Source organism: Taudactylus pleione, unplaced genomic scaffold (genome assembly GCF_031769625.1).
Source record: "Taudactylus pleione unplaced genomic scaffold, aTauple2 ptg000258l, whole genome shotgun sequence".
In the NCBI taxonomy this organism is placed as follows: Eukaryota; Metazoa; Chordata; class Amphibia; order Anura; family Myobatrachidae; genus Taudactylus; species Taudactylus pleione.
Window position 1 is genome coordinate 2,722,325 of NW_028284660.1, and position 21,118 is coordinate 2,743,442.

Here is a 21,118-nt window from a genome sequence, read left to right on the forward strand (position 1 = left end):
TGTCTGATGCATTGGGGCTAATGGGATGATCATTACAGAGTGTATGTCACTGGGTAGGTGTCCTCCTAACTGTCATCCAATTTGTGTCTACACTTTACATGCCAAAAACAATATGTAGCCTGGTGCAAGGTGGTCAGCGCTATATATGCACCAGGAATATATATTCTACTAATTTTATGCTTTATGTTCTATCCTCTTAGTGCCTCCTGTCAAGCCCCTGTTACACCCTTTCTCCTGGAAACAGACCAGGGTACGCTTCCAAGGTAAGTATGTAACTAACACTCTTTATATTGTATAACTAGGTATCTGCTTTCAGCAATGATTGTGGCTGACCTGTGCAGTGCTTCAGCAGAACACGCAGCTCACAGACACTTCTATTCATTTCTTCTATTCTGCTTTGTGTTCTATTGTGAATTTAAACATGATTCTTTGTACTGTAAATCTGTGAGTTGTCTATGGAAAGTACTTGCGTGTTGGTTCAATGGTCTATTGACTCTTCTATATACATGTTTGGATGTCTATTTCTGTGTGGGATCGTCTTTTTGCACTCGTGTTTGCCTTCAGTAAATCTCTGAGTTGCAAAATCAGGGGAAACTCGCACGGGAATGCAATCTCAGCCCTTATCTTCCAATAGCCATCAATGGGCTGAACCGGCCGGGGTGATAAGGCCATAACAGGAAGACACACAGGGGTCTATAAACTAAGCAGTGTTAGGAGACAGAATGAAAAGTGATAAGGTGCCAGCCAATCAGCTAACTGTCATCTCACAGGCTGTGTTTGAAAAATGACAGTTGGGAGCTGATTGGCTGGCACCTTATCTCCTTTCACTCTGTCTCCTAACACTGCTTAGTAATTACACCCCACAGTGTGGTGTCTTCCTGCCAAAGCATTTACCAGCCCCAAACTGGTAGGCCCAGGGCTGGCAACCCTTGGAAAGTGGGGACTCCAAAAATAAAATGGAGTACTCCTTACTGAGGATCAACCATCCCCTATGGTAGTGCTCACTGATTGACTAAGAGAGGTCTGAGTCTTAGCCAATCATGGCTATAGTGCAGGAATCCATGTGGGTTCCGTCATTTGGGGATCAGGCATTCCATTTTTTGGTTTTCAGAAGACCTTTGAATTCTACCTAGAGAAGGGAACCAGCCTCCTCCAGGGAGAAGGTAAGTATGTAACATTAATGTGAGTGTGTGTGCGTAGGAATGTGTAATAAAAGTTATTAAAAGGGTCGACAATGTCTAGATAGACACCAGATGTTAGACAGTCAATAGGTCGTCAGGGACAAAAGATCAACATACTAAATGTCGACATGTAAAAAGGTCGACAGGGTCAAAAGGTCGACACAAAATGGTTGACACAAAAATAGTCTACATGTTTTTCTGGGTTTATGTTAGGTTTAGAGTTAGGCACTTACCAGACGGTTAGGGTTGGGCACTTACCCCGACGGTAAGGAGTAGGTACCAGGAGGGAGGGTTAGGTACTAGAAGGGATGGTTAGGGTCAGGCACTTAGCCCGACAGTTAGGGTTAGGCACCAGGAGGGAGGGTTAGGGTTAGGTACCAAGGGGAAGATTAGGGTTAGAGTGAAGATTAGGGTTAGAAAATAAGCAAAAAAAAGTGTCAACCATTTTTGTTGACCTTTAGCGTGTCGACCTATTGTTCCTGTCGATCAATTAGTGTCTAACATCTGGTGTCCCTCTAGACATTGTCGACCTTTTTACTGTAGATCTTTCAATCCACATCCATAAAAGCATAAAGTCTTCAGTGTGTGTCTTGTCTTTTATTACAGTAGGGGCACCACTGGAAAGAACAATATTGATTCTAATTTTTACACATTGCCCCTGCATCCACCATCTCCGGGGATGCGGGTTAGAGACCTGGGCTGATCCTCGGGAGGAGAGACCTTATTTGTCATTTCCAAGAATTCCTAGCCCCGGGCTGACCAGTTTGGGGTCTAGTTAATGCTTTGGCAGGGGGACCCCACACTATGTGTCTGACTGCTATGGCATTACCACCCTGGCTGGTTTGCTCCTGATTTTTCTGTACCAGAATGGGCTCAGGGGTCTCATAATTGAGATCGTATAGGAATCACAGTGTGAGTGATAGCCTGGGGTACTTCTTCCCTTGTTAGGGTTATCTTAAACACCTTGGCATGACTATTATTTAAGATAGTTCTAATTGTATAAATTGCTTCTTATCTTGAGATTCATTTGGATATCATAACACTCAGCCATACAGCATATTCAATAAGTCATGTAGCTGTGCCGCTTGTCATTTATTTCTTATTTCTTACCAGTTATTTATATAGCTCACACATATTCCGCAGCGTTTTACAGAGAATATTTGGCCATTCACATCAGTTCCTGCCCCAGTGGAGCTTACACTCTAAGGGCCTGATTCAGACCCGCTCGCTTTACCGATCGCGCTACAAACGCCCGCACGCATAAAGCTATGTGACTAGCCGTGGCTGCGCGTGCTACGCCATTGCGCGCACTGTGCTTGCATCATGCAATCCTATGGAATCGCGGATATGAATGCAGTGCTCGAATCCGCTCGTGGGTACGTGACTCGCGCTATGCAGAGCGTGATTTGCCGCGAGTGCAGCAAAGATGCAAGAGGATACATCTGTAGATAATACTTCAATATTTGTCAAGCAATAAGAAATCCCTAATATCAAGGTGATTAAACCCCACAAATTTTTAGGCCCCCATTTATTAATGATCGCTATTACAATGTGATCATAGCAGTCGGATTTACTGTATCATCCGGGACATGCAGGGACAGGGGCTCCGAATTGTGGGAAGTCAGATTCTGCAATAGTTAGGTGCCTGTAAGGGATTAGTTGCAGATCTGGTAGTATATGCTGGCCAGAGACTGTGGTGCCTTCTGACAGTAACCTCCAGTGCCTCAGTAATCAGTATGTGCGGAGTCTGCGGCTTTGTAACATTGGAACATCGGTAGTCAGGATTGCTTGGGTACCATGAGGCGTCTATTCCTCAGAACAGAGGTTCCCAAATGTGGTCCTCAAGGCACCTTAACAGTTCAGGTTTTAGAGATATCCATGGTTGAACACAGGTGGTTAAATCAAATTGACTGAGGTACTAATTAATTCACATGTGGTCAAGCATGGATATTCTTAAAACCTGGACTGTTAAGCTACCTACACTCTATACAATTATTGGGCTGATTTGCCAATAATAGATGATCGGCCTGATTTATTGTTGTCACACTCTGCTCAAATTGTGTCTTACATTACCATTTGCTGCAGGTCAGGATTTCTGCCTGACCTTGTTCGAGAACCATGCACTGACATCACCATCATGCGCTACGTCAGCTGCTAGCATTCTTCCAGCGGGAGTGCTCCTGCCTCAGCTGACCTCAGCAGCCTATTAGGGACTGGCAGCAGATTCATATCCCCTGTGAGAACTACCACTGGTGCCAGAGCAAAGAGTTGCTTCCCAGTGTTAAGGTCTATCCTGTGGCTCCTTTGTGCAGAATACCATCACTGCCATCTGGCTCAATATGTAGTTTTTGTGTCCTGATTTGTGGGCTGCTGTATTCCAGTTTAGGAATCACAAGCTGTTCCAGTGAACTTAGGGCCTGATTCAGAGCCGGACGCAATTAGCGCTCGCTCGTCCAGAAAATAGGGGGTGGCTATTCAAATCAACCTTTCGCTCTTTGTGGTTTGTTCACGCCTCTAGGTCTGAACAAGCGAACAAAACTTGCGGTCGTTTTTTGAAAAAATACGCCCCCTGGCCGCTCGCATCCTACGTCATGTCCGCTATTTATTAGATTAATCGAGTACATCGACCAGCGTATGAACTGCTCGCTATTCTTGGGGTCGGTTTTTGCTACCACAATTTTGCGAGCAGTTCTGGCTATAAAATAACCCAGTGACGTGGTCAATGACGCTGCTGTATTAATTATGCACACCCTTAAAACGCCCGTTTTGACCTTTAAGCACGCCTGCGTTCGGATCTCCACTCCCCGTTTTCAAGCACCTTCCCCCGTTACCACCCACATACGCCTCATTCTGTCACTCAAATTATCAGGCATTCGCTATTTTGCGAGCATATGAATTTCGACCGCACTGACTGGTTTGCGCATGCGTATAACGATCCGTACGCATGCGCAGTTGGGCAAACATCGCTCAGAGCGAACGAGCGGCCGCTTACGAGCGGCTCTGAATCAGGCCCTTACTCAGCAAACATCAGTTGCAGTCCATTATCCAGCTCAGTGCAATCACCAGCTGTGCTGATTAGAGGATTCCTGCAATCACTCTCTGCAAACCTGTTCCTGAACCTGGCTTGTTTCTGACCTGCTTCTGTATAATCCCTGGTACTGCATTTGGTAATCTGGTTTGACCTTGGCTATCCTCTATGACCCGCTGAACGTCTTCTCCACTCCATCCAGAATTCACCAGCACCTGTGTAGGGGAACCTATTCTGCGGGCCGCGACCTGTGTGTCGGACGCAGCCAAGCCCATACCCTCTTGCGAGGGTCCCTGGCGAACACCGCCGGCACATTAGACTCCGCATCTCAGAAATAGGTCACGCCATTCCCCAAATACGGGTTGCGTCCATTTGCCATCCGAGAGTTGTGACAATTGCATAGTGTGTATGGACAATCATTTCAGCATTTCACCGATTAAATGGTTAGAAAATATTCACAAATGCATTCCTTCCATTATCTGATCTGTCGGTCAAGAACGAAAATCTCGCCCTCAAATTCCCGATATCAAGCAGTCTGTGCGTATTCTCCATAATCTGCCCATATTCCCTGTGTACTCCTGTCACTATGTCATCCTCCCTGTGGGTGGACATATGCAAAATAAATGTGGTGTGGTGAAGAATCGCCAGCTTCTAAGAAAAAGTGCATAATGTGTAGCACAGATATTGCTGCTTTCAATTTTCCGAAAAAGCGTCCTGTTCCTCGTCCCGATCAAAAAAATCTGACAGTGAGTCACTAGCTTTAGGGTGCCCTGAGGACCGAGTTTGGGCACCTCTGCCTCAGAGGGAATAGCTTTAAACAACTTATGTTTCACTTCCAGAAAGAGGCTTGGTCACATTCTAGCCTGTGATTGCTCCCCAGGGTGAAAAGGTAAATACCATAAGCCAACCAAATGGACTTGTTCTTAGGTTTGATTGACATGGGTATCAGTCAATCAGATACACTGTATATGTTTCTGGATATATCCAGATAAATATCCTTCATTTTGCACCACCCAATGCTATGCATAAATACTTGCCTGTCTATCAGGTTTATTTAAGTATATGCACCTGTATGTATAAGTGCTGGTCATTTATTTTTTTATGGTGAAATAGGGTGTGCTATCAGTCTCAGGAAATAAATATATGTGTATATGTATAATTATAAATTAATTTTAATTACTGCAGCATACATACTGAGCGCAGGTTTATGAAACATGTAAAAGGTATGCAAGGAACATATATATAAAAGTCATATACTGTACAGCCATTTATTTATTATTTATTTATTAACAGTTTCTTATATAGCGCAGCAAATTCCGTTGCGCTTTACAATTTGAATCAACATTAACATTTTACTGGGTTGTAAAAGACATACATACATGACATACGTAAGACACATACATAAGGGTAAGAGGGCCCTGCTCATAAGCTTACAATCTGTAGGGAAATAGGTGTTGATACACAAGGATAGGTGCTCTATATTGCAAATAGGTCCAGCCTGATTGCAGATGTTCTTGGTGGGCTGTATGATCCAATCACACTGGAAAGTTGGCCTAGGGTTAGAAGGAAGTAAACTTGAAGAAGGAGAAGATGTGATGGGTGTTTACTATGAGAAGAGAGTTAGATAGGGATGCTATAAAAAGGTTAGGTGGGCGGTTCTGGAATCTGATAAGCTTGTCTGAAGAAGTGAGTTTTTAGAGAACGCTTGAATGTTTGGAAACTAGTGGAAAGTCTTATTGTGCATGGTAAGGCATTCCACAGGGTTGGTGCAGCCCGAAAAAAGTGCTGTAACCGTGCATGGGAACAAGTAATGCGCGGGGATGATAGACGCAGATCTTGTGCAGAAGAGCGGAGATGTCTGGTTGGAAGATATTTTGAGATAAGTGAAGAGATGTATGTTGGTGTGGTTTAGTTAATAGCTTTATGCGTGAGTGTAAGTATTTTAAATTGAATACGATAGAAGACCGGCAGCCAATGGAGGGACTGACAGAGCAGATCAGCAGACACTGAACGTTTGGTGAGAAAGATCAACCTCGCAGCTGCATTCAAAATGGATTGTAGTGGGGAGAGCCTGTTTTTGGGAAGACCAATAAGGAGACTATTGCAATAATCAATGCGGGAAATAATGAGTGCATGTATTAGAGTTTTTGCAGTGTCTTGCGTGAGATATGGTCGAATTTTGGATATGTTTTTTAGATGTATGTAACAGGATTTAGAGACAGATTGAATGTGGGGAACAAAAGACAGTTCAGAGTCAAGGATGATACCTAGGCAGCGAGCGTGTGGGGTGGGGTTGATTGTCGAGTTGTCAACAGTGATAGAGATATCAGGTTGGTAACTACAATTGGCTGGTGGAAATATAATTAATTCTGTTTTGGATATATTATGTTTGAGGCCGGCGAGATGACATCCAAGATGAAATGGCAGAGAGACAGTCAGTGACACGGACCAGCATGGATGGTGACAAATCTGGGGAGGATAAGTAAATTTGAGTATCGTCCGCATACAGATGATACTGAAAACCAAAAGAGCTAATTAGTTTGCCAAGAGAGGAGGTATAGATTGAGAAAAGCAGAGGACCTAATACTGAGCCTTGTGGTACTCCCACTGATAGAGGTAGCGAAGTGGAGGTAGAATCAGAGAAGCGAACAGTGTAGGAGTGATTAGATAGGTAGGATGAGAACCAAGAAAGGGCTGTGTCTTGAAGACCTAGGGATTGTAGTGTTTGTATGAGGAGAGAGTGGTCAACAGTGTCAAAGGCAGCAGAGAGATCTAGAAGAATTAGAAGTGAATAATAGCCTTAAGCCTTGGCAGTGACCAGATCATTTACTACCTTAGTCAGTGCTGTCTCAGTGGAGTGTTGGGAACGAAAGCCGGACTGAAGTGGGTCTAATAAGTTGTGGGTGTTAAGAAAGTGTGTGAGGCGAGTGTAGGCAAGTCTCTCCAGTAGCTTGGAGGGGCAAGGTAGCTGGGAGAAAGAACGGTAATTTGAGAGAGTGTTAGGGTCAGAATTTTGTTTTTTCAAAATAGGAGTGATCACTGCATGCTTGAATAGTGATGGAAATATACCAGTAGAGAAAGAGAGATTACAGATTTTAGTTAAGTGTGGGATGAGCACAGGACACAGAGCTTTACTGATTTTTGAGGGCATACGATCAAGAGGAGAGGTAGTAGAGTAGGAGGATGAGAAGAATGTAGATACTTCATCTTCATTAGTGGGGTCAAATGATGAGAACATGTCACTGGGTTCAGGTAGTGAATTGAACAAGTGCCTGGCTGAGGAAGTGCATACCATTTCATTTTGGATATTATCTATCTTGTTCTTGAAATAGGTAGCAAGATCTTGGGCACTGATAGTAGCTGGCGGGTTGGGTGATGGAAAGGTAAGTAGTGATTAAATGTATTAAAAAGTTGCCTGGGGTAAGAGGCTTGGGCAGAGATGACAGATTGGAAATATGTCTGTTTGGCATTATCCAGTGCATTACGATAAGAGTGGTAGATAGTCTTATATGTGAAGAAGTCACTTGGAGTATGAGACTTTCGTCACTGACGTTCTACTTTACGTGAGAGTTTTTGTAGGCGTCTTGTGAATTTGGAATGCCACGGTTGACGTCTAAGTCTATGTGGAATGTGATGGGTTGCTGGAGCTACTTCATCAAGGGCTAGTTCTAGGGTCTGGTTCATGTGTGATACAGCAGTCTCAGGAGAAGTGAAATTAGAAATAGGTAAGAGTGATTGCTGCAGAGAAGTGGATAGTTGTTCAAAATTAATAGCATTAATATCTCTGCGGGTTTTTGGAGGTTTGGTTGATTTGCTTGGCATTGAGGTTGACGTAATGGAGGAGAGTGTACAGGCGATAAGGTTATGATCTGAGAGCGGGAAAGGAGAATTAGTGAAATCAGAAGCTGAGCATAGTCTGGTAAATACAAGATCAAGGCAGTGGCCATCTTGATGAGTAGAGGAGTCAGTCCATTGGGAGAGGCCAAGGGAGGATGTTAAGGAGAGAAGTTTGTAGGCATGAGGGGATTGTGGACTGTCAATGGGGATATTGAAATCACCCATGATGATGGTGGAGATGTCAGAGGATAGGAAGTAATGGAGCCAGGCAGAAAAATGTTCCAGAAATTGATTGGGTGGTCCAGGTGGGCGATAGATAGCAGCAATGCACAGTGAGAAAGGAGTGAAAGTCCTAATAGAATGTACTTCAAATGATGTAAATGTAAGGGACGGTACCTGTGGAATAACTGTGTATGTAAAAGATTGGGACAGTAGTATTCCTACTCCACCTCCTTTACTATTACCAGGCCTGGAGGTGTGTGTGAAGTGTAGGCCACCATGTGAGAGCGCTGCAGGGGAGGAAGTGTCTGTTTGCATGAGCCATGTTTCTTGAGGTTATTTGAAATAAAGAGGTCATGGATGGATGTTAGCTTGTTGCAGACAGAGCGTGCATTCCATAAGGCACATTTCAGTGTTTTGGAGGGTGATGGGAGGCACGTGATGTGTCTGAGGTTAGCTGGATTTATATTGCGTTGTGAGTAGGGCATGTATGTAGGGCCTGGATTTGGTGATATGTCACCAGCTAAGAGAAGTAGAAGGAGAGATATATAAATATAGTTGTGGGTTTTGTCTGAAAGTTTTTTATGGCGACAGGTTGTGGATGTTATTGTCAATTTATAAAGATAATTAAATAGCTCATGTGTGTTCATAAGAGGGGAGTAGATTATTGAGGCTGCAATGTGCACATAGGGGTGAGCTGCAGGGAAAGTGAAGGATGTAATAGCCCTAGAGAACACGCCATGGAGTGAAATAAGAATGAATAATATTTGGTACATGATGATTTAGAATACAAAATGCATATAGTTACATTTAGAAATTACCTGCTTCTTGATGTTGTTCAATGTTTGTTCAACTGTTTTTTAACTGTTCATTTTGGATACTTCGTGCATGAGATGCACAGCTCAAATTCGAGCACAGCTCTCTTAGATCTAACTAGTAAGATATACTGTGGCTGATTAACATAGGCTACATCTTAGCCATGGCCAAAAGTTTTGAGAATGACACAAGTACTGGTTTTCACAAAGTTTGCTGCTTCAGGGGCCTATTCATCATACCTAAACTTTCTCTTGAGGTAATTAGGTTTAAAACTGGCATGGAGTTCTACCTAATTACCAGAGGAATTCATCATTCCTCCTCCCTATAACTATCTATTCTGAAAAGCTGTCATTATTGCGATGACAGCTTTTCAGGAAATAGTTATCCATGTCTACACTACCTTACCGCAGCTAGAAACAGTGCTGCGCATGCGCCGTTACATTCGTTAACCCAACGCATGCGCAGCACTACCTACAGCTGTGGTAATTTTGTGTGCCCCCCCCTCTCCACTCATCCCCCCCCATCCCCGAATAACCTGTTCGCGCAGCAGCCTCTGGCTCCGTCTGCTATGCTGTCATGTGGTCTCCCCAGCAGAACTCAGTAGTTTAGAAAAGAAAAAACATTTTATTTATTTTTTTCTAAACTTTATTGTGTTCTGCTGGGAGAACACATGACATCTTAGCAGATGGAGCCAGAGGAGAGACCAGAGCGCCGGAGGGAGATGCCGGGAAACAAGCCCAGTTGGAAATGCCGGGAAACACGCCCAGTTGGAAGCAGGTAAGTGTTACCTACTATACACCACCTCACTGTGGCGAATAGTAACATCAAATTCCGAAAATACATAATTTTCGAAATTTGATGAATACCGTAATTTCCATATCCTCATACTAATGTATGGGGAGTGTGGAAATTAACGCAGGGGGACTTAGAAAGGATATATCAGTGATATCTCCTGTGCTAAGTGTGTTCATGAATTCTAAAATAACGTTAATTAAGGAAAATGTCCTTTAAAAACGCTATTTTAGTGTTGATAAATAGGCCCCCCAGTGTTTTTAGACCTTTTTGTCAGATGTTACTATGGTATAGTGAAGTAAAATTACAGGCATTTTAGAAGTATTAAAAGCTTTTATTGACCATTACATTAAGTTTATGGAAAGAGTCAATATTTGCTGTGTTGACCCTTCTTTTTCAAGACCTCTGCAATTCGCCCCCTGGCATGTTGTCAGTCAACTTCTGGTCCACATACTGACTGATGGCCGCCCATTCTTGCCTAATCAATGCTTGGAGTTTGTCAGAATTTGTGGGTTTATGTTTGTCCACCCGCCTCTTGAGGATTGACCACAAATTCTCAATGGGATTAAGGTCTGGGGAGTTTACTGGCCATGGACCCAAAGTTTTGTTCCCCGAGGCACTTACTTATCACTTTTGCCTTATGGCAAGGTGCTCCATCATGCTGGAAAAGACATTATTCATCACCAAACTGTTCTTGGATGGTTGGGAGAAGTTGCTCTTGGAGGATGTTTTGGTACCATTCTTTATTCATGGCTGTGTTCTTAGCCAAATTGTGAGTGAGCCCACTCCCTTGGCTGAGAAGCAACCCCACACATGAATGGTCTCAGGATGCTTTACTGTTGGCATGACACAGGACTGATGGTAGCGCTCACCTTTCCTTCTCCGGACAAGCATTTTGTCAGATGCCCCAAATAATTTGAAATGGGATTCATCAGAGATAATAATTTTACCACTGTCCTCAGCAGTTTTTCTTGGAGAGAAGTGGCTTCTTTGCTGCCCTTCTTGACACCAGGCCATCCTCCAAAAGTCTTCCTCCTGTGTCGTGCCAACAGTAAAGCATCCTGAGACCATTCATGTGTGGGGTTGCTTCTTAGCCACGGGACTGCGTTTTGGCTCTTGGTAAAGTGGGGCTGGAACACAGTCCCCATTGAAAATAATGGGGACTCAGGGGCATATCTATAATGGATGCAGGGTGTGTGGTGCACATGGGCCCCCAGGTCCAGGGGGAGCCCGCACCATACATTCTGCACCCATATTATCTAAAACTTACCTCTCCAAGGTCCCACGTCGGGTTGTTTCAGCGCTGCACAAAATGCTGGAAAATGGCTGTCCCTGCCATTTTTCTGGTGTTTTGCGCATGCGCAGTGAGGAAATCGCCGGGAAAATGACCGCTGCACCATTTCCCTGGGGATCTGCGCATGCGCAGTAGACTCTGGGAACACCCTAGTGCCCAGAATCTACTGATGCTGTCGTGGCCGGCCAGCCACGTCAGTCAGCTGCTGGCTGCCAGGAAGAAGGGGCCCAGGACGGGGTATGCACATGGGACCCTCCTCTCTTAAATCGCCCCTGTGGGGACTGTGGTGTGCAGCACTAATTAGCCTATTGCTGGAGATATCTCTGATACATCCTGCAAAATGTTATTGTTAAATAGCCCCAAATGTTTAAAACAGGCTTGGCGACTTTCTGGCTGCCCCTTCCGGGAGGGAACAGCCAGATCGGCATTACAGGGGGTGTGTGGACATCGTGAGGAGGTGGGGCCGGCCAGATGATGTGTGTTTGTGGGCAGAGCGGGGGCAGGGCCACACGATCGCAACATTTTGGCCCCACCCCCGCTACACAATGCCGATATTACAGGCATTGTGAAGCAGGGGGCGGAGCCAAAATGATGCGATTCAGTGTGAATTGCGTCATGCCCCCCCTGCTGCGGGGCTTTCTAAGGTAATTGCAGGGGGGGGGGCGGCAGCTGGGAGGATTGCCTGCCTTCCCGGGAGGTCGGGAGCGGCAACCGATTTTCGGGAGCCTCCCGACCAAATCGGGAGTGTAGGCAAGTATGGTTTAAAACCAATGCGTAAACTGCATTTTACACATGATTTCCCTCAAATGCAATTTTATTGATAGGTTCTATGGGGTCTATTTTCTAAGCTGTGTTAGGAGATAAAGTGAACGGTGATAAGGTACCAGCCAATCAGCTCCTAGCTGTCATTTTTCAAACAGCCTGTGAGATGGTAGTTAGGAGCTGATTGGCTGGTACCTTATCACCGTTCACTTTATCTCCTAACACTGCTTAGTAAATAGACCCCTATATGTCAGCATGAAGTTAGTCTTATGAGTAGTAGTAAAAGTAGCAGAGCTGTAACCACATTATTTGGTGCCCTGGGCCAGAAAGAGCATGGGCGCCCCATCCTATTTTTCATAGGGACATAAGGTGCACCCCCCAAAAAAGGGACAAGGCCTCATGGGGAAGGGACATGATAAATCTGATTTGTCCTGTACAATGATGAGTGGATCAGTGCCGTCCCTCTTTTTTTGTGTCACCCGATGCCAATTAGCTTGCAGTGCGCGAGGCAAAGCCACGTGGCTCCGGGGACCAGTCTGTGTGCAGTGCCAGCTCCCTCACTGTGTCAGGAGCTGAGTGCTGCACGTAATGCTACAGTGCAGCACCAGTGTCCTATCACTGAGGAGGAGACGGCACTTTGGTGTCACCTCTCGGCGGGTGACACCCGAGTGTGGTACGCGTCCCCCTTGTGACGCCACTGGAAGGGGTACTGATCCCATTGTACCACTGTTATCCAGGTGCTAATGCAAAATACAGTGTGAATCTAATGGCTGCAGTGATGATACACAATAATTATGCAGTCTAACTCACCAGCTCTAAATGTAGCACGCTGGGGAAGCTGCACCTTCAGCAGGATTTGTCCATCAGAGCAGCTGTGCACAAGCCTGGAGCTGGCAGTGTAGATCACCGATTGAAGGTATAGAAATTGTGCTACTTGTAGATCCATGTATGTACTCTGCGTCGGCAGCGGAACTAACCAGCAAGGGTACTCTAGGTGTGCTGGTAACACCTGGGTCTGGAATCAGTGGCTGTGCTCAGGGCTGGCATCAGAAATTGTGGGGCAAATAGCTCCTCGTGTAAGGTGTTTGACTGCAGGGTGAGAGGTGATTGGTACGAGTCCCAGGTACGACAGTATTTTGACGTGTGTGTTAAATAAAAGAGGATCACTGAAGGTTCTTGGGGAGGTGGCCAGATGGAGAGGGAGTCTACTAGGGACAAGACAGGGGCGGCTAGTAGATTCCGGGGAATCTCCATGTTTTTAAAAAAAAAAAAAAAATTTTTCTTCAAAATGATCACTAAAAAAGACTGCACAGATCAAAGAAATAGATTCTTTGTGACTTAGTTTTGCATCCTGGCTGCACGGGTTCGCTCCTCAGCGGTGTTTTGCATCATTATCCCTGTGACAGAGAATATGGAGGCTGGACAGAGGGTTACATTGAATATATCAGGTGTCCCACCTTAGCGCCTGCTCCAAAGAATGATCAATTAATACTTAACTTATATGTATCACGAATATCTTTGGACTTCTTATCTCCAAATCAAAATGAGGTGTAACCAATGTGTATCGTAATATGTGAAGAAAGACAAAAGAAGAAAAAAATCTAGTGCAGATTGTCTCACCATAAATTCATAAAATACAAATAGAATATTTTCCAAATGATCCTGATGCTATATGCAGAATAAATGCTTGTGTGAAAAATCCTTAATATATAACACACATTTATTCAAAGCACAAATGAATATAAGCACATACAATACAATATACAAAAGGAGCTTCTAGATGAATAATGAGCCTCCTTTGAAACATCAATTCACCAGAATTACAGGTGAAGTTGGCCTCCTACCAGAATCCAGGTAAGTAGATGCATATAATAACTGGGAAGATGTAAAAAACCCGGGTTCAGCCTCAGCTATTTGTCCTCATCTGTCCCACACCGGTTCTGGATGGATCCTATGGTCCCTCTTTGCTGCCAACGCGTTTCTACCATTAAGGTCTTTGTCAAGGCAATGAGGGTCCTCATTGCCTTGACAAAGACCTTAATGGTAGAAACGCGTTGGCAGCAAAGAGGGACCATAGGATCCATCCAGAACCGATGTGGGACAGATGAGGACAAATAGCTGAGGCTGAACCCAGGTTTTTTACATCTTCCCAGTTATTATATGCATCTACTTACCTGGATTCTGGTAGGGGGCCAACTTCACCTGTAATTCTGGTGAATTGATGTTTCAAAGGAGGCTCATTATTCATCTAGAAGCTCCTTTTGTATATTGTATTGTATGTGCTTATATTCATTTGTGCTTTGAATAAATGTGTGTTATATATTAAGGATTTTTCACACAAGCATTTATTCTGCATATAGCATCAGGATCATTTGGAAAATATTCTATTTGTATTTTATGAATTTATGGTGAGACAATCTGCACTAGATTTTTTTCTTCTTTTGTCTTTCTTCACATATTACGATACACATTGGTTACACCTCATTTTGATTTGGAGATAAGAAGTCCAAAGATATTCGTGATACATATAAGTTAAGTATTAATTGATCATTCTTTGGAGCAGGCGCTAAGGTGGGACACCTGATATATATTTGTGTAAGCTTTATTATTGGAGGAGTTAGATACCACCCCTTAGGAGATCTCACCCAAGCAGCCAGCTTGGCGCAAACATACAAATACCATTCTATTTGTGTATTTTAGAGGGTTACATTGAGCCTGAACTGCTCATCCTGGTGCACGTCAGTGATAGGCCCTTGGCTGACAACCAGTCAAAACAAAGGGCCTAAATGAGCACCCAGGATGTAATTTGAAAGGCTTTTGGGAGAGACAGGAGCTTGTGGTCACTTCAGTGCCGGTGGTGCGACCTTGTACGCCTTGACCTCCTCCTGCTCAGGCACTGTCTGCAAGTAGGTATGCACAGCTCTGTATGTACATCATTGTGTACTGCATGTACTGTATGTACTGTACAGTATGTGTGCATATATTATTCCTCTGTAATACTCATTTTTGTAGTGTAATATATTGTCATTTACAGTATGCTTGTACTGTAGGTTACCATTAACATATAGGGACGTATTCAATTAGTTTAGCCTCGGCAAAAAAGTTCCGTCTGCCCAACTTTTCACCTACATCGCGTGTTTTGGACACGAAAACTTATCGTGCGCGTCCCCGCTTTTCGCCCTATTCAATTACTAACCAGGCGAAAATGGCAAGCAGCGAATGCAGAACAGGCGGAAAGTACTGTCAGAATAGGGGGAAATCAGCCTTACCCCCCAAAAAGATGCACTAAGATTGGGGATGAATGTAAAAATGTTCCAATGGCCCTAATAAAACTATTTGGGGTGCTGAAGTTGTTTAAAATCCTTGTTATTAGCGTCTTTGTGAAAGTGGTGAAGAATGGCATTAAGCAGTATCTTTTGGTGAAAATAAGTAGTCCCGAAATTTGGGGTGCTTGAAAATGGGTGCTAGCATATTTTAATATCTCTAAAGTGAACTTTTAAAAAACATGAAAAATCACCCTCATACTACATGCACCTGCAATCCCAAAAACACTTGGCCCCTCCTTACATCACCCCAAGAAGTCTATTTCGCTAGTTTTTATGCTTGTCCCCCCACTTTGTACTGTTTTGCCCCCAAAATGAAAGTACTTTCTTTGGGGTGCTCTTATGTTTTTCTGGATTATAAATATAAAAATGTTGCACTTCTTTTCTCCTGCTATTCTTAGGCGAATCTTTTTCGCCTATCACATTGTATTCACTTTCCGCTTAGGCGAAAAGCAGCTGGAATTGAAATTGGAGATAAGTTCCGATCACGTGAAAAGCCACGATCGGCGATAGTTTTTCACGAAAAACTGCTTTTCGCTTCTAATTGAATATGGCCCAATGTTGAAGATTACTATAATTTTGTGTTCACTTGCAAGATAATACTATATACACACACAGTAATGTTACAGTGTGCATGTTTTATACACTATTTTAGCATGTTATTTATCTATTACCATGCTGTACAGTATTTTTTTTTGGTATTGATGTTTAGAGTTAGGAATAGAGGGCCTGATTCGGACCCGCTCGCGAACGCATAGCGCACGCAAGCGAATCGATGGTACCCCACTGCGCAAACGCACGCCGGACCCGGCTCCGGCGTACGCGAGACCCGGCCAGTGATGGGTGCTCCGTCGCTATGGGTCTCGCACCAAAGCGGGGCAGCTGTCGATTGTGATTGATAGCTTTCCCCGTTTTGGAGTGGGCGGAGGGGGGTGGCTGGCCAAATGAAGGAATGCCTGCCGTTTGGGGGCGGCCCCACTGACATCACGAGTGATGTCAGTGGATGAGCTTCCGGCTCTATTAGAGCCTAAAGCTCACTGGGGTTTGCAGGAACGAGACCCTACCCCAAGGGTCTCATCGCAAGCCCCGATGGTCATGACCATCGCGACCATCACTTGGCCGCTCGCTAAAGCTGTGGGTGGTCACCCACAGCTTAGCGAGCAGCCAGGAAGCCGTCTTTAAAAAAAACAAAACACAGGGACGCCCTGATTCAGAGAGAGCGCTCTCAAACAGCGTCCAGCTCTGAATCAAGCCCTGAGTTACAGTAGGACTAGGATGTTTTATGTTTTGGTTGGAATTGGTATTGATGGCTACTTACAGTACAGTGTCTATTTTTTTACACAGAAAGAAACAGACGGCGCCAGAAGCCAGTGGAGAAGACTGCCATTCTGGAGGTGTCACCTACGCAGGGTATGTGCTATTTTTATTATATATTTTTTTTAAAAGTACATTTATATTTTGATTAGAACTAGGAATAATGCTATATTTCTTCTGTAATAATGACTACCTGGGACCTGGCTGGGGCCATTGTGATGCATCCTGCCTGTAATAATGACTACTGTACCTGGCAGGGGCATATCTGCCCATTGGCCAGCATGACATTCACCAGGGTGCCGGCTAAGCGGGCAGTGCCACCCATGGCCAGGGGGCTAGAATCAGGATGGGACTGCCAGGACTGTAGTCCCAGGTTAGCCCCTAGCTCCTACCTGGGGCAGATGTCCAGGGCCGGGTAGCCGCTGGTGCTTGCCAGTGGCTACCTGGAACGTACAATTAATGAATAAAGTTTTTTGTTTTGTTTTTTTGACACAAGACACGTGTGACGTCGTGACGTCATGTGCACTGCATCACTGCACTGAGTAGCTGGCCACACAGCCACAGCCTGAATATTTGGTAAGTATCTGTGGGCTACAGGAACTGGATGCAGGTGGCCAAGGGCTGGAGAGATAGGAGGGGGGCTGGATTGGGAGACAGAAGGTGGATGCCTGGGGAGACAAAAGCAGGAAGGCAAGGGAGACAGGATGGCTAGGGAGACCGAAGGAGGGTTGCTGGAGAGACAGAAGGGGGGCTGGCTTTGGAGACAGAAGGGGGGCTGGCTTTGGAGACAGAAGGGGGGCTGGCTTTGGAGACAGAAGGGGGGCTGGCTTTGGAGACAGAAGGGGGGCTGGCTTTGGAGACAGAAGGGGGATAGTTGGGGAGACAGAAGGGGGGTGGCTGTGGAGACAGAAGGGGGATGGCTGTGGAGACAGAAGGGGGATGGCTGTGGAGACAGAAGGGGGCTGCTCTGGAGACAGAAGGAGGATGGCTGGGGAGACAGAAGGAGGATAGCTGGGGAGACAGAAGGAGGATAGCTGGGGAGACTGAAGGAGGAAAGCTGGGGAGACTGAAGGAGGATGGCTGGGGAGACAAAAGCAGGAAGGCAAGGGAGACAGGAGGATTGCTAGGGAGACCGAAGGAGGATGGCTGGAGAGACAGAAGGGGGGCTGGCTTTGGAGACAGAAGGGGGCTGGCTTTGGAGACAGAAGGGGGGCTGGCTTTGGAGACAGAAGGGGGGCTGGCTTTTGGAGACAGAAGGGGGACTGGCTTTGGAGACAGAAGGGGGACTGGCTTTGGAGACAGAAGGGGGGCTGGCTTTGGAGACAGAAGGGGATTGGCTGTGGAGACAGAAGGGGGATGGCTGGGGATACAGAAGGGGAGTGGCTGGGGAGACAGAAGGGGAGTGGCTGTGGAGACAGAAGGGGGCTGCTGTGGAGACTGAAGGGGGATGGCTAGGGAGACTGAAGGGGGATGGCTTGAGAGACTGAAGGAGGATGGCTGGCTGGCTTTGGAGACAGAAGGGGGGCTGGCTTTTGATACAGAAGGGGGCTGGCTAGGGAGACAGAAGGGGGCTGGCTAGGGAGGCAGAAGGGGGCTGGCTAGGGAGACAGAAGGGGGCTGGCTAGGGAGACAGAAGGGGGATGGTTGGGGAGACAGAAGGGGGATGGTTGGGGAGACAGAAGGGGGGTGGCTGTGGAGACAGAAGGGGGATGGCTGTGGAGACAGAAGGGGGATGGCTGGGGAGACAGAAGGGGAGTGGCTGGGGAGATAGAAGGGGTATGGTTGGGGAGACAGAAGGGGAGTAGCTGTGGAGACAGAAGGGGAGTAGCTGGGGAGACAGAAGGGGAGTAGCTGGGGAGACAGAAAGGAAAAAGCTGGGGAGATAGAAGGCGACTGGTTGGGGAGACAGAAGGGGGATATCTGGGGAGACAAAGGGAGGTTGGCTGGGTAAATAGAAGAGGAGCTGGCTGGGGATACAGAAGGGATGCTGCCTGCTGAGGTAGAAGGAGGTGCTGGCTGATGAAACATGGGGGCTGACATGGAGACAGAAGGGTTACTGGCTGGGGAGCATGGGTCCACCCCTCAGTGTTATTTGTGGTGTTTTGCATCATTATCCCTGTGACAGAGAATATGGAGGCTGGACAGAGGGTTACATTGAGCCTGAACTTCTCATCCTGGTGCACGTCAGTGATAGGCCCTTGGTTGGCAACCAGTCAAAAAAAAGGGCCTAAATGAGCACCCAGGATTTAATTTGAAAGGCTTTTGGGAGAGACAGGAGCTTGTGGAACTTCAGTGCCGGTGGTGCGACCTTGTACGCCTTGACCTCCTCCTGCTCAGGCACTGTCTGCAAGCAGGTATGCACAGCTCTGTATGTACATCATTGTGTACTGCATGTACTGTATGTACTGTACAGTATGTGTGCATATATTATTCCTCTGTAATACTCATTTTTGTAGTGTAATATATTGTCATTTACAGTATGCTTGTACTGTAGGTTACCATTAACATATAGGGACGTATTCAATTAGTTTCGCCTCGGCAAAAAAGTTCCGCCTGCCCAACTTTTCACCTACATTGCGTGTTTTGGACACGAAAACTTATCGTGCGCGTCCCCGCTTTTCGCCCTATTCAATTACTAACCAGGCGAAAATGGCAAGCAGCGAATGCAGAACAGGCAGAAAGTACTGTCAGAATAGGGGAAATCAGCCTTACCCCCAAAAAAGATGCACTAAGATTGGGGATGAATGTAAAAATGTTCCAATGGCCCTAATAAAACTATTTGGGGTGCTGAAGTTGTTTAAAATCCTTGTTATTAGCGTCTTTGTGAAAGTGGTGAAGAATGGCATTAAGCAGTATCTTTTGGTGAAAATAAGTAGTCCCGAAATTTGGGATGCTTGAAAATGGGTGCTAGCTTATTTTAATATCTCTAAAGTGAACTTTTAAAAAACATGAAAAATCACCCTCATACTACATGCACCTGCAATCCCAAAAACACTTGGCCCCTCCTTACATCACCCCAAGAAGTCTATTTCGCTAGTTTTTATGCTTGTCCCCCCACTTTGTACTGTTTTGCCCCCAAAATGAAAGTACTTTCTTTGGGGTGCTCTTATGTTTTTCTGGATTATAAATATAAAAATGTTGCACTTCTTTTCTCCTGCTATTCTTAGGCGAATCTTTTTCGCCTATCACATTGTATTCACTTTCCGCTTAGGCGAAAAGCAGCTGGAATTGAAATTGGAGATAAGTTCCGATCACGTGAAAAGCCACGATCGGCGATAGTTTTTCACGAAAAACTGCTTTTCGCTTCTAATTGAATATGGCCCAATGTTGAAGATTACTATAATTTTGTGTTCACTTGCAAGATAATACTATATACACTAGGGGTGAGCGGGTTCGGATTTCTGAAATCCGAACCCCCCCGAGCCCCCCGATCCGAGTCCGATCCGAATCAGGCTCGACTTTTCCCGCCTGACTCGGATCTGAAATCGAGGCAAAACGTCATCATCCCGCCTTCCGAGTCTCGCGGGTTTTGGATCCTATATAAGGTACCCGCGTCGGCGCCATTTTCTCACTCGGCTGTGGACAGTGAAGAGGGAGGGTGGGAGTTAGGGCTGTGTAGTGTAGTGTAGTGTAGTGCTGCTGTTGTCCACTACTTCAAAGTCCTTAGGGGCTGGCTGTGTTGTGCTGTGCTGCTGTTGTTAATAGGGGCTGTGTCCACTACTTCAAAGTCCATAGGGGCTGGCTGGACTGTGTTGTGCAGTCAGTTCTCCATAGGGGCTGTGTCCACTCCAAAGTCCTGTGCAGTGTCCCAGTCCTAAAGGGGTGCTGTAGTGTTGTCCAGGGGGTGCTCTGTCCATCAGGGGTGCTCCCCCCAAGTGCTAAAAAAATAATATATTTTCTGTGTTTGTGAATTGTGTGCGCAGTAGCCGCACGTGCATCAACAAAGTAGTGCCAAGCGTGCGCCTGTGTCATAAGTAAAGGGCCGGCTGGCTTGACCGTTAAGGGTGCTGTAACCCCCGAAAGTACACTCCAGTCCAAACCAAAAAAAAAAATATTTTCTGTGTTTGTGAATTGTGTGCGCAGTAGCCGCATGTGCATCAACAAAGTAGTGCCAAGCGTGCGCCTGTGTCATAAGTAAAGGGCCGGCTGGCTTGACCGTTAAGGGTGCTGTAACCCCCGAAAGTACACTCCAGTCCAAACCAAAAAAAAAATTATTTTCTGTGTTTGTGAATTGTGTGCGCAGTAGCCGCACGTGCATCAACAAAGTAGTGCCAAGCGTGCGCCTGTGTCATAAGTAAAGGGCCGGCTGGCTTGACCGTTAAGGGTGCTGTAACCCCCGAATGTACACTCCAGTCCAAACCAAAAAAAAAATTATTTTCTGTGTTTGTGAATTGTGTGCGCAGTAGCCGCATGTGCATCAACAAAGTAGTGCCAAGCGTGCGCCTGTGTCATAAGTAAAGGGCTGGCTGGCTTGACCGTTAAAGGGTGCTGTAACCCCCAAAGTACATTCCAGTCCAAACCAAAAAAAAAATTATTTTCTGTGTTTGTGAAT

General features: G+C 45.7%; 1 protein-coding gene across 5 annotated transcripts in view; it reads left to right on the forward strand.

Annotated features, from left to right (window-relative positions):
- The window catches only part of LOC148514811 (uncharacterized), a 188,347-nt gene that overhangs the window by 25,430 nt on the left and 141,799 nt on the right, over nt 1–21,118 (forward strand). For all 5 annotated transcript variants that reach the window (XM_088480937.1, XM_088480939.1, XM_088480941.1 and 2 more), the window contains 2 exons: nt 201–263; nt 16,597–16,662. In XM_088480937.1, coding sequence (XP_088337063.1) covers nt 201–263; nt 16,597–16,662 — 129 coding nt within the window. The remainder of the gene's footprint in view (nt 1–200; nt 264–16,596; nt 16,663–21,118) is intronic.